Source organism: Jaculus jaculus, chromosome 1, assembly GCF_020740685.1.
Source record: "Jaculus jaculus isolate mJacJac1 chromosome 1, mJacJac1.mat.Y.cur, whole genome shotgun sequence".
Taxonomy (NCBI): Eukaryota; Metazoa; Chordata; class Mammalia; order Rodentia; family Dipodidae; genus Jaculus; species Jaculus jaculus.
In genome coordinates this window covers 239,813,126-239,825,813 of record NC_059102.1, presented here as the reverse complement: position 1 = coordinate 239,825,813, position 12,688 = coordinate 239,813,126, and the positions used below count along the sequence as shown (strand labels likewise).

The 12,688-nt window shown below is 43.1% G+C and overlaps 1 protein-coding gene across 3 annotated transcripts in view; it reads left to right on the top strand.

Annotated features, from left to right (window-relative positions):
* LOC101600960 (carboxylesterase 1D) overlaps positions 1 to 12,688 on the top strand; it is a 35,364-nt gene that overhangs the window by 14,604 nt on the left and 8,072 nt on the right. Inside the window, exons 8-11 of one of the 3 annotated variants that reach the window (XM_045149271.1) lie at positions 913 to 935; positions 7,698 to 7,836; positions 10,237 to 10,317; positions 11,416 to 11,563. In XM_045149271.1, the coding sequence (XP_045005206.1) occupies positions 913 to 935; positions 7,698 to 7,836; positions 10,237 to 10,317; positions 11,416 to 11,563 (391 nt within the window). Of the gene's footprint in view, positions 1 to 912; positions 936 to 3,318; positions 3,358 to 7,695; positions 7,837 to 10,236; positions 10,318 to 11,415; positions 11,564 to 12,688 lie in introns of all 3 variants that reach the window. The other 2 variants (XM_004664868.2, XM_045149265.1) reach the window with 2 other exon arrangements.

Genomic DNA, 12,688 nt, shown 5'->3' with positions numbered 1-12,688 from the left:
TTATTATCTCTCCATTTATCCTTCTAGCCATGCTATTCATTGACATTCTTCCATCAGTGTACTAGACATAAGTTCATTCATCTACTTTCAATCTGCCCCAGCATCCATGAACCATCCAGCCAGCCTGTATCTACAGTCTTTCATCCAGTCCTCCACATCAGTGGTCCATCCTTCACCTGCCTGATGGTTTTCATCTGTTGTCAATATGGCTGTCCAATTCACCCATTGCACTTGTATTACCCAGCCTATCCATCTGTCCACCCATCCATCTAAAGCATATAGAAGGAAGGTGAAAAGGACGGCCATGAAAATATAAACCAAAAATTATCCCTGCTTATAAATAACTATCCAAAGAGAGACACAGCATGCAGTTTTTGGGTTAAAATAGGTTGTATGGGGATGGAGAACACCCCATATATTTAGTTGGGATTCTTCTTAGGGGAGTGACATACATTATTAATATAGTATTAATGGGTGGCCATGTGAGTTTGCCGTCACAGGGAAATAGCAGGACAAACATTCATAGAAACAGCATCCAGCATCATGAAAGCTACTATCTCTGTGGTGGATGTGTGATTGTGAGCCCAGAGTCACCTGAGCCACTGGCCTTCTATCTAGGGTACTGCTGAGTCTCCAAGGCTTTCAGCACAGTGCTCTTTCAGCATGAGATGAGTAGATGTGGCATGAGGGCTTGGGGATTTGGATATCAGACTCAGATAAGGTATCCAAGATGTTAAAAAAAATTAAGACAAGCCAGGCATGGTGGTGCACACCGATAATCCAAGCACTGGAGAGGCAGAGGTAGGGGGACTGCCATGAGTTTGAGGCCACCCCAACACTGCATAGTGAATTCCGGGTTAGCCTGAGCTAGAGTGAGACCCTACCTTGAAAAAAAAAAAAAACAAGACAAAGTTCCTTGCTACAGCTAAGAGAAAGTAAATTTTTTTTTCAGGCATTCTCTAAGTGATATAGGAGGACCCAGTTTCCACAGGAAGTGTTGATGACTTTGGGAAAATCTAGAGGCCATAAGATCCCAGGGCATTTTGAGATTTTTCAGAGATCTTGAAGAACTATTTTCATGAATACCCACTGTTCACAGCATGTGCCCATGCATGTGTGCATATCTACTTGCACACATGTGCACACACACAGCACACCATTGCCTGGTAGAGGCACCAGCCATAGTTGAGGGATTTTAGCAATCATTTCCCCACATAGATGAGACCTCACAGCTAAAAGGGTAGTGTCGTAAGCATTGCAATTGTTGAGTACAGTAAAGAAAGGGGTGGTTTGACATGGGTGTCAGTGAGCTTGTAGGAGTCAGAGATTTCTGATACAAGACAACAGCATTTGTCTCAAGGATCCTTAGACAGAGAAAGGAATATGCTATAAGAGAATCTTCATGTCACTGAAAAGTTTGAGAGTAGAGTTAGAGAGATGGCTTAGTAGTTAAGGAGCTTGCCTGCAAAGCCAAAGGTCCCAGGTTTCAATTCCTCAGGACCCACATAAGCCAGATACACAAGGTGGCACATGTATCTTGAATTTGTTTGCAGTGGCTAAAGGCCATTGAATGGCAAAATCTCTCTCTCTTTTCCTCTGTCTCTCATAAATAAATAAATAAGGGCTGGATGGATGGCTTAGCAGTTAAGGCATTATCCTGCAAAGCCAAAGGACCCAGGTTCAATTCCTCAGGACCCACAGAAACCAGGCACACAAGGTAATGCATGCATCTGGAATTCATTTGCAGTGACTAGAGGCCCTGGTGCACCCATTCTCTGTCTCTCTCTTTCTCTCTCTCTCTTTCTTTCTCTGTCTCTCTCTGTCTCTTTCTCTCTCTCTCTCTCTCTCTCTCTCTCTCTGTCTCTAATAAATGAATAAAAATAAATAAAATTTAAAAACTTAAATAAATAAATATTTTTTAAAAGTTTGGGAGCAGCTGGCTCAGGGTGTGATTCAGATGAATTGGAGATGTTACTGAGACTCCATCACCACACCTCAGCTTGCCATCTGTTACAGCCAGCTAAATGTTGCTGAGACAAATATCTAATCAGGCACAGTTTATGGAAGAAGTGATTTATTTCAGTGTTTCCATCAATGGCAGATGAAGTCGGCTCACTCTTAAAAATCCAAGCAGAGAGAAATCACCAAAGAGCCAGTAAACACCAAAAGCAGCAAGCATGAACCATCAGAACTTAAAGTGTTCTCTTATACTTTGGCCTAGAATTCAGATCTTCCCCAAAACACACTTTAGGGCTGGACTCCAAGATCCACTGGCAGTGACACACTCCCCTGTAGCAAGAATCTGCCTGCTAGGTGCTTATCTTGTAAGGTGAATTTTAATGCAACACCTGAATCCACGAGGCCAGGCATTCAAGCTATCACATGCAGACTGCCATACGATCCTTCATTGTTGGCATCTCTCTGAATAATTTTGTCCCTTTGGGAAGTAAAAAGCAACAGCATGCCAAGTTTTTGTCCTGTTTACTTAGAAATGAAGTTTTCTGGCTTGAAGAGATGGCTTAGCAGTTAAGGCTCTGGCTTGCAAAGCCAAAGGACCCAGGTTCAATTCCCCATTATCCACATAAGCCAGATGCACAACGGGGTGCAAACATCTGTAGCTCATTTGTAGGACGGCCCTGTGGTGCCCATTTTCTCTCTCCCTCTTTCTCTCTCTGTCCTTCCCCTCTCTATCTATCTGCCTTTTCCTCCCTCCCTCCCTCCCTCTCTCTCTCTCTCTCTCTAAAAAAATAAAATAAAATAATATTTTTTAAAAGTAATTAACTATTCCAAAATTCTGAGCAGTAGATGTGCTGGAAATCACTGAACTGGACTGACCCTATCGTAAGTCCATCCTTGAACTATTCTCTGTTTAGGAACACGATGGGTACAGGTCACATAGACATGCCTGAAGTCATGGAGTGAAAGGGAGCAAGGGGGAAGACATGTCCTCTCCTCCTGGTCCATCCCATCTCTAGTCCATTTCACCTCAAGGCTACCAAGACCTTGACACCACTTTCACTTAGTTCTATTATTTTCCCAGGGGAAAATAGGGAAGTTACTGCCAGAGGGAGCAAGTAGTGGAGGGATAAAGAAGAGCCCAGCCATAGCCAGCAGACATCCCCTCCAGAGTGCCAGCAACCCTGACTCTCGATCCCAGGGCCTGTCCACTTGCTGCCACTGCCCCTCCTTAGTCCTGTGCATGCCCACCGGACCCCACGTAGGAAACACAAGGGAGAGACTCCTTTGGGGCACTGCTCAAAGGGTCAGTTATTATATAAAAAAGGCTTCTTAACACATCTTCTGACTTGTTCTTCACAGAATCTTTTCAAACTGGATTTGCTTGGAGACCCCAGAGAGGTAAGGACCTTTGCTTTCTTAATTGTAAGTTTTCAGTCTTACAAGTGTTAAACTCCACTTCACTATGAATGAAGAATTCTTCATTGTGGAGTCATAATCCTTTTGTGTGAATGTTACTGAGCCCCTGAGAGAGAAAGTCACTTGCCAATTAACACAAACAAGAGGACCAGAATCAGGGCTGCCCTGATTCCCAGCATAGTGTTCCTGGTTAGCAACTCTGTGTCCCTTGGGCTCAGTTACTCCTTATGTTTTATGTCTCCTGTTCTTATAATGGCCCTGTGGAAGGAGACTGTCAGAGGCCAACAGGGTAAGGGTCCATGGACCCTTTTTTGAAGAGCCCTTTTGAAGAACACAGAACTGGGAGGACCTCGGACTGATAAGCAGTGTGGGAAGAAGTCTGTCATCTCAGTCTTGAGGACACTGGCCTCTTCCTATAACTGAAAACTCCAAGATTCCATGTCTACCCTTATGCTGTCCTGTCTCCCAGAACTGGCCTGTGCCTTCCTATATCCTTCCATTCCAGTGTAAGGAGTAAAATGAAAAATCAAATAAAATCATGTGTGTCTGATGATGGCCAGATGGAAGGTGAAAAGATAAATTGAGAGATGGAAACAGAGTTGGCCAGTGGTTCGACATAAACAGGTCAGGGGATGGCTTGATGAGGAAGGAAGGCAGCTGTCAGAAACCCTAAGAGAGAGTCTTCAGACAGAGGGAAGAATGGCTGCCAAGACCTGTTGTAGGGGGCCAGTATGTTCAGGGTGAAGGTGATGCAAGAGGAGAGGCTTTGGACTTAAAGGGGCTCCTAGAGATGGGAAAGAGGGTCCCTAGGAATTAGGAGGGAGAAACTGAAAAACTTAGATTGTGTTTCTGTATGAAATATATATTCATCAGGCTTTGGACAGTGATACTGATTTTTTTATTAACAATTTCCATGATTGTAAACAATATCCCATGGTAATTCCCTCCCACACTTTCCCCTTTGAAACTCCACTCTCCATCACATCCCCTCCCCCTCTCAATCAGTCTCTCTTTAATTTTTTATTTTTGTTTATTTTTATTTATTTATTTGAGAGTGGAAAACGGAGAGAAAGAGAAAGAGAGAGAGAATGGGTACACCAGGGCCTCCACTGCAAATGAACTCAAGATGCATGTGCCACCTTGTGCATTTGGCTTACGTGGGTCCTGGGGAATCGAGCCTCCAACTGGGGTCTTTAGGATTCACAGGCAAGCACTTAACTACTAAGCTATCTCTCCATCCCCTAATTTTTTTTTTCTATTTTATTTTGATGTCATGATCTTTTTCTCCTATTATGATGGTCTTGTGTAGGTAGTGTCAGACACTGTGAGGTCATGGATATCCAGGACATTTTGTGTCTGGAGGAGCATGTTTTAAGGAGTCCTACCCTGCCTTTTTAAAATGTTTTGTTGTTTGGCTTGTTTTGAGGGTCTTACTGTGTAGTGTAGGCTGGCCTGCAACTTGCCATCCTCTTGTTTCAGCTTCACAAACCCTGGGATTATAGACATTAGCTGCAAAGTTCTCAGACTGCAGAGTAGAAATACACAGAATAGCGAGGGACAGGACAGGGGCAGAGAGACCAGGTAGGAAGGCCGTGCACTGCTTAATCCAAACAAGGGATGCTGGTGCATTATCTGAGCAGTGGGACGGTGAGATGTGTTTGGAGTCTGGATATTGTTGAAGGAATTTTTGACAGGATTTGCTGGTACACAGGCTGTGGTTGTAAGATAAGAGAGGAGGGAAGGATGCCCCTGGGCTCTTTGACTCAAGTAGTCAATGCAGGGAGCCTCACAGCACAGCTGTCAGCATTCTGCATGGCAGGAATAATGACTGTGGGGCTTGTGATTGCTGATATCATAGCCTATGGATGCTGCTTCACATGGGCCCTCAACATCTGCCTTCTGAGATCTTTCTATCCTGTACCTCCACCTTCCCATTCACCCTATTTGCCATGTGGTCAACAGACATGTCCTTGTCAATACAAGTTGGAGCATGCCATTTCTCCTCTGAAAAGCTTGGCGTTGATTACAAGACAAATTTTTCTTGCCTCCATGGAGATAGTGTCTCAAAACATACCAGAGTGCCAGCAGTGTGCCAAAAGCTGTACAGAAATAGTGCTCCGTGCTGCGAGCTGCCTCTTACCTGCTGCAAGCAGTCCCCCAAGCCCAGGCTTCTTTGAGTGTCCTGAGAATAGCCACGCTCAGGGACTCCTCCCTCTGTCATTGGGCCCATATTCCTCCCACAGCTTGGCAACCCCCACCCCGCTCACTTTTTTCCCTTTTACTGAGTGCTCTTGCCCAGATTCCACTGCAGAGTGCTAAAATGTCCACTATGTGTGGCCAGGATCTATCTTCCTCCCTTTTCCAGCTCCCAGGTGGCCCCCTCTGCACTCCAAAGTGCTTCTGAGGCAGAGTAGTTGGGCCCAGGTCATATCTTCCACTGGTCAGCATATTGGAATAAATTTGGCACTTGTCTTGGTCTTTTGTTTCTCAGTGTAGGCATATCAGGTGGCGAGCTTAATCCCTCTCAAAGCTAGTCCCAAAGCGTGGGATTGACTTATTTAGTTTTATATATTTAGGGTTAGTTATGCAGAGATGCACTGCACTCTCATTAATCATAGATTCTGCATTTGCGAACTCATTTGCTGAAATGTACTTGTAATCTTAAATCAGTGCTTGTGAGGCTGAGTGACCATTTTCACCATGTGCACTGGGCAGTGAGGCATTTGCATTAAGTGAGGGTCAGGTTCCCGTGTGAGGTCGAAGAGGGAATACTGTTTTCTTGCTTCTGTTCTCATACTCACTACTAAGTATTTGCTTTTGTGCTACATTTTGTCAATTACTTTCTGCCTTACATGATCTTGCTGTGTGAAGTAGCTCTGAAGCACACTGGTGATGATCTGTTTAGTAAGCACAAAAATCTCCAAGTTCCTTATGGGAAAATTACATGTGACAAAGGTGCTTCCTTGGGCTTTGAATTGTAATGATTTAAAAAAAATTATATATATATGTATGTATTTAACTAAGAGAAAGAGAGAGTGAGAGAAAGGGAGTGGGCGTGCCAGGGCTTCTAGCCATTGTAAACAAACTCCAGACTCATGTACCACCTTGTACATCTGGCTTATGTGGGTCCTGGGGTATCAAAACTGGGTCCTTTGGCTTTGCAGGCAAATACCTTAACTGCTAAGCCATTCCCTCCAGCCTGAATTGTGATGATCTTAATGGCCAAGTCAGTACTGATGATTCAACAATATAGGGCACCCAAAATAGAGAGACTTGTCTAGTTGTGAGTGAGGCCACTCCAGAGAGTGGTCATATAACACCTATTTTGTATGACAAAGCTGTAGAAAAGATGGAAAAACAGCTAATTTAGTGGATTCATGATGATGAATTTTAAGGTGAAAAGCAAAACAAATGGTATGGTGTGAGTCAGAAGCTGAAGAAATTTACAGTCACATGAATTTGGGTCAGAAAAATGTTAGCCCTCCCCAAATAGTGCTTTATTATAAATTAATTCTATTTATGACTATTATATTATTAGGAAATTATATGATTTAATAAATATTTTAAAATAAAATAATATATTATTTAATAAAGTTAATACAAATTATATAATGTGTCTTAAAAACAAAGTGAAGAAGAGATTGTAACCAGAGGATACCAGCAACTAATTTTGGAATTCTTGAAGCAATGGCTTAGTATTTTCAAATTCACCATTCATAGCAGGGTACAAGCTTATTTAATATAAATAACCCAAATTAACATTTTATATATATATATATATATATATATATATATATATATATTATATATTCTCTCTATATAATATGTGCTCTCTCTATAGATATTCAATTTGTATTATATATAATATATATTGTATTATATATATTATATAGTATAAATTAGGTTTGTTTTGTTTTGTTTTGAGGCAGTCTCACTCTAGCTCAGGCTAACTTGGAACTTACTCTGTAACTCAGGCTGACCTTGAACTCACAGAAGCCCTTCTACCCCAGCCTGCTGAGTACTGGGCATAAAAGCTTGGGCCACCATGCCCACCTTGAAATAGATTTGATATTGTGTATATCTTACTCTGGGTGAGGGTTCCCCTTCCTCCTTCCTTAGCACCATCACCATATCATTGCTAGCTTCCCACTCATACTTTGCCCTTGGAGACTCTTCGACTTACCCTCTTTGTACCACGAGTTTCTAGGATCACAGCCTCAGGGGGTTTTCAGGCTAGCCACACCCTCAGACAGTAGAGAGTGGACACAGATGTTACCTGAAACAGGATAACCACAGACATGACATCTCTCTCTTCCCCAGAGCTATCCTTTCCTGCCCACTGTGGTTGATGGAGTGGTGCTGCTGAAGGCACCAGAAGAGATTCTGGCTGAGAAGAGCTTCAACAAAGTCCCCTACATCGTGGGGATCAACAAGCAAGAGTTTGGCTGGATCATTCCAACGGTGAGAACACACAGGCCTCATAGACAGATGCACCCCACACAGCCTCAATTATTAAACTCCAACATTTCACATGAGCTCTTCCAACTCCCAGCCTTCTCTGAGTCTAGAGCAGCTGTCCTCACTGATGCTAGTGGACACTTCCAGGATGGTCCAACTGTCCCCTGTGGAACTGCCGCTTTGGGCACCCTTCTCCCCACACATTTCTATCTTTCCTTTCCTGGAATTCTCAGGCTGGGAGGGTCTGTAAAGATAATTGTAAAGATGGGATAACGGAGCATCTAAGAAGTGGAAGAAACCAGGAGTTCAGGAAAGTTCTGCTGGGACACAAGAACCTTCATTTTGGACTTGACCTCGAAGGTCCCAGAGCGCTCTACAATTACTCACAGATGCCCCATTGCCAATGTTCAGAGAAAATCACTTCTGGTTGAGGTTTTGAGAGGATGTTGTTAACCTCTGTATTAGTTACTTTCTCTGACTGCTGTAAGTAAATGCCTGACACAAGAATGAAGAAGGGAAGGGTTTGTTTTGCCTTATGTTTAAGGAGGGATAGTGCACATGGTGACATGATGGCAGGACCATGAGGCATTTTGTTACATTGTGCCCGGGTCAGAAAGCAGAGAGGAAACTGGACATGGAGTTAGACTATATAACCCCAAGGTCTTCCCCAAGTGACCCACTTCCTCCAACAAGGTTCCCCTTCTTAAAGATTTCACAGACTTCTAAAACACTGGGATCCAAGGGTTCAAGCACATGATGAGCCTATGGGGAGCATTTCACCTTCAATCCACAACAGCTTCTGTCAAAAGCAGACAAAGACAGGCACTCATTAAAGGAGCAGCATAGGTTTATTGAGTAGTATGACTGAAGTAGGGAAAAGATTAAGTATGAAGTAAACTCACATCCCTGGTGAAAAGAGCTGGAGAGAGTTAAAGGCTGGAGTGAGCTCTGAGAGGCATTGCCATGCAAGCAGCAAATCCACATTATTAGGTCACTAAATATGTTAATTCACACTCACCCATAAGATGAACAGACTTTTCTCTCTTTAAAAAAATATTTTTTATAATAGGAGCAAAAGATGACATCAAAATAAAAGAGAAACTAATTGAGTGGGGGAAGGGACATGGTAGAGGGTGGATATGTTAAGGGGAAAGTGGAGAAGAAATTATCAGGGTGTATAGTCTATAGTAATGGAAGTTTTTAATAAAAAAGAAAAGGAAGAATAAAAATAAAATTTTTTATTTATTTACTTATTTGAAAGACAGAGAGAAAGATAGAGCATGGGTGCTCCAGGGCCTCCTGTAAAATAAACTCCAACACATGCACCATTTTGTGCCTCTAGCTTTTTATGTGTATACTGGGAAGTGGAACCTGGGCCATCAGGCTTTTCCACCAAGCACCTTTAACCACTGATCAATCTCTACAACCTTCAGCCCCAAACTTCTTCCTTTCTTGGCCATAAATGGGTGTATGAAATGAAGTAAAGTCCTCACCCAAGTTAGTTCTTTATCCTTCCATAGGGACTTGGAGAGAGATCCAGGGTTATGTTGTCAAATACATTCCCACGAAGTTTAAAACTTTTCAAGTAAATTTCCTCTTGGGTCCTTGATGAAACAGTTTTGGTTAGGAAGTAACATTTTATCAGGTAGAAAAAGGACAAACAGAGCTGGAGAGATTGCATAGTGGTTAAGGCACATGCCTGAGAAGCCTAAGGACCCAGGTTCGGTTCTCCACAACCCACATAAGCCAGATGCTCATAGTGGCACATGCATCTGGAGTACATTTGCAGTGACTAGAAGCCCTGGTGCGCCTTTTTTTTTCTCTCTCTCTTACTGTAATAAATAAATAAAAATAACTTTTAAAAGAAAAACAATTGTGGGCGTTCTAAAGTTACTGGTCTAAGAGTGTTTACCTGGCTTTCTCTCGGCAGCATTGAGCTTTCTCCAGCAAGCATTGTAGGAGGCTTGTGTCATCCAAAGATGCGGCCTTAAGCTGCTAGAAGACAGGCTGAAATTGGATCAAATTCCTGAGTGCAGATGTGGACAGGGTCATTATAGCTGAGAGTTCAACTCTCCCTGCAGAAGGACTTCAGAGGTCATCAGAGGAACAAACCATAGTGGTGGATTTTGTTTTCTCCCATCACCCAAGTCTGGGGGAGGTGTGGTGTGTGCTGTGTCTTTTGTCCCTAAGCCCTGGACTTCTACACTATTCTGGTGTGAATGTTCCCTACTTACTTGAAATTCTTAATATAAGTCCAAATGTTTTGTTGATTTTATTTCAAAATTATAACATTTCATGCTCAAAGAAAGTATCTCTTTTGCATTTTGGTTTAGTTGTTAGGACTGTTTGGTTATTCTTGTTAAGTACCCACAATTTACAAATATTTAACCACTTGTTTCCCAGTTGATGGGCTATCCACTCTCTGAAGGCAAATTGGACCAGAAGACAGCTGCATCCCTCCTGTGGAAATCCTACCCACTTCTTGTAAGTCTAGGGAATCTGAGAAACGAGGATCAGAGGGTTGCTGTAATTAGAACATAAGTTCAGTGGCTGAAAATGACACTAGTGTCTAGGGGTCTGCTCCCACCTTTCTGATTTTCTTGCTTTATCACCCTGGGGCAACAAAGCCACAAGTGTTGCTCACCACTCAGTGATCCCAATGACTCCATGACAAGTTCTTGGGGAAAAGATTTATCTGGAAAACTAACAGCTAAAGAAGGTTGAGGCTATCACCAATAGAGACAATCATATCTCCAGAGTGAAGGCACAAGACTTACGTAAGGAGTTGTACTGAGGCATATCAGATAGGAAGATACCAGGCTAGTTACAAATTTGGGGTGATCGATTTTTCCAACACATGAGCTTAGCACTTAATCTTCTGTGCTCTGTAAACCTAAAGAAAATTTATTGTATAGCAACCCTTAAGACATATGTCTTTTTTATTTTATTTCTTCCTTCTTTTATCTTCTTTTCTTTCTTTCTTTTCCTTTTTTCCTTCTTCTTTTCTTTTCTTTTTTTTTTTTTTGAGGCAGAATCTCAATCTAGTCCAAACTGACCTAGAATTGACTATGTAGTCCAGGCTGCCCTCAAACTCTTTCTCAGCCTTCCAAGTTCTGGGAGTATAGGCATGAGCCACCACACCTGGCTCCATTCCATTTCTCAGGGCGAGTTAATTTTGAAGTATTGTTAGCATGCAGAAGGTATTTTCCCTCCCAGAGAGAAAAAAAAAGAGGATGGAGAAGGGTTACTTTTCCCTGGGGTAATAAGGGAGACAGAGAACTGAAACACTCTTCTAGGAGACAGCTAGACCTGGCTTCCACAAGAGAACAATTTTTAAGTCATTAGATGGCTTCATCAGAGGTGTCTCTCCTAATATAGCCAATGGGAAGCCAATAACTTATTGCTCAGAAGCCTGATCTGCAAAAGTTAATGACTCAAAGTAACAAAAAGTAAGTGGAAGTAGAGAGTTTAGGTGTTCCCTGGGCAACATCAGGAGGTATTGGCACCATGCTCGAGTAGCTTAGGGTCAACAGTGCCTTCTAAACCCGCTGGTGGGCGTGATTACTTTCTGATCCATTTCAGAAAATCCCTGAGAATTTGATCTCAGCGGCTACTGAGAAGTATTTAGGAGGGACAGACGACCTTGTCAAAAAGAAAGACCTGTTCCTTGACCTGGTTGCAGATGTGGTGTTTGGTGTCCCATCTGTGCTCGTGGCTCGTGGCCACAGAGGTGAGTCTGGGGTTTGTTGCAAAGAGAGAATGGCAAAGTGCCACCAACTAGGTCTCTGACTTGCCTGCCTTAGATCTCATCGACGTAGATCAGAAAACTGCTGAGAGTCAGGCCTGACATACAAATTTCCTGTGGTCTGTGATGAGTTCTATCCCATTTTACTTCTTCCAGTGGGAGAAAGGGATCAAGATGTGTGTTGTTCATTGAGGAGCAATCCCAGAAAACAATGGTAAGGAGATGAGGAAGTGACACAGGGAAGAGATGGAGGCCAATCAGCAATGCGCAGCCAAGTAGTGTCTACGTGTAGTCAGGTGGAGCTAAGGGGTTAGGGATGAAGCAGAGAATACAACTGTGAGCTATTACCTCTGAGCTGCAAGGGAGCTGGATACTTATCCTCCAGTGCCCACTTGCCATTGGTTGAAAGCCCATCCAAAGGGTTGTCAATTTCCTGACACTTTGACCTGCCCTCCCCATGGACAGAGAACTCTGTAGTGACAAGACAAAGGCCTCAGGCAAAAAGACTCTTGGGATGGGACTCAGGCCTCCCTGACTAGATAAAGCACACACTGAGACATCCGCAACAGTGCTATGCATTTGAAGTTATGGTAATACGTGGAACTAGAAAGAACATACTGGAAGATGGGTCTTGGAAGGTTTTCTAGGTCAGAAATAATACTAAGCGAGGCTGCTCTGGAAGAACCAAAGTCAGGTCTAGAACCAGGATAGTTGTTCAGGATGAAAAGACTAAAAGAAGGGGCAAAAAGTTGGGCCTGGTGGTGCACACCATTAATCCCAGCACTTGGGAGGCAGTGGTAGGAGGATTGCCATGAGTTCGAGGCCATTCTGGGACTACATAGTGAATTCTAGGTCAGCCTGAGCTAGAATGAAACCCTACCTTGAAAAATAAATAAACAAATAAATAAAAAAAATAATCATAAGGGACAGGAGTTATAGTGAAAGTACTGAGCTCTCCCTCCCCCGCCCCCCAAGGTAGGTACAGTTTCACTGTAGCCCAGACCTGGAATTCACTATGGAGTCTCAGGGTGGCCTCGAGCTCATGGTGATCCTCCTACCTCTGCCTCCCAAGTGCTGGGATTAAAGGCGTGCGCCACCACGCCTGGCAGT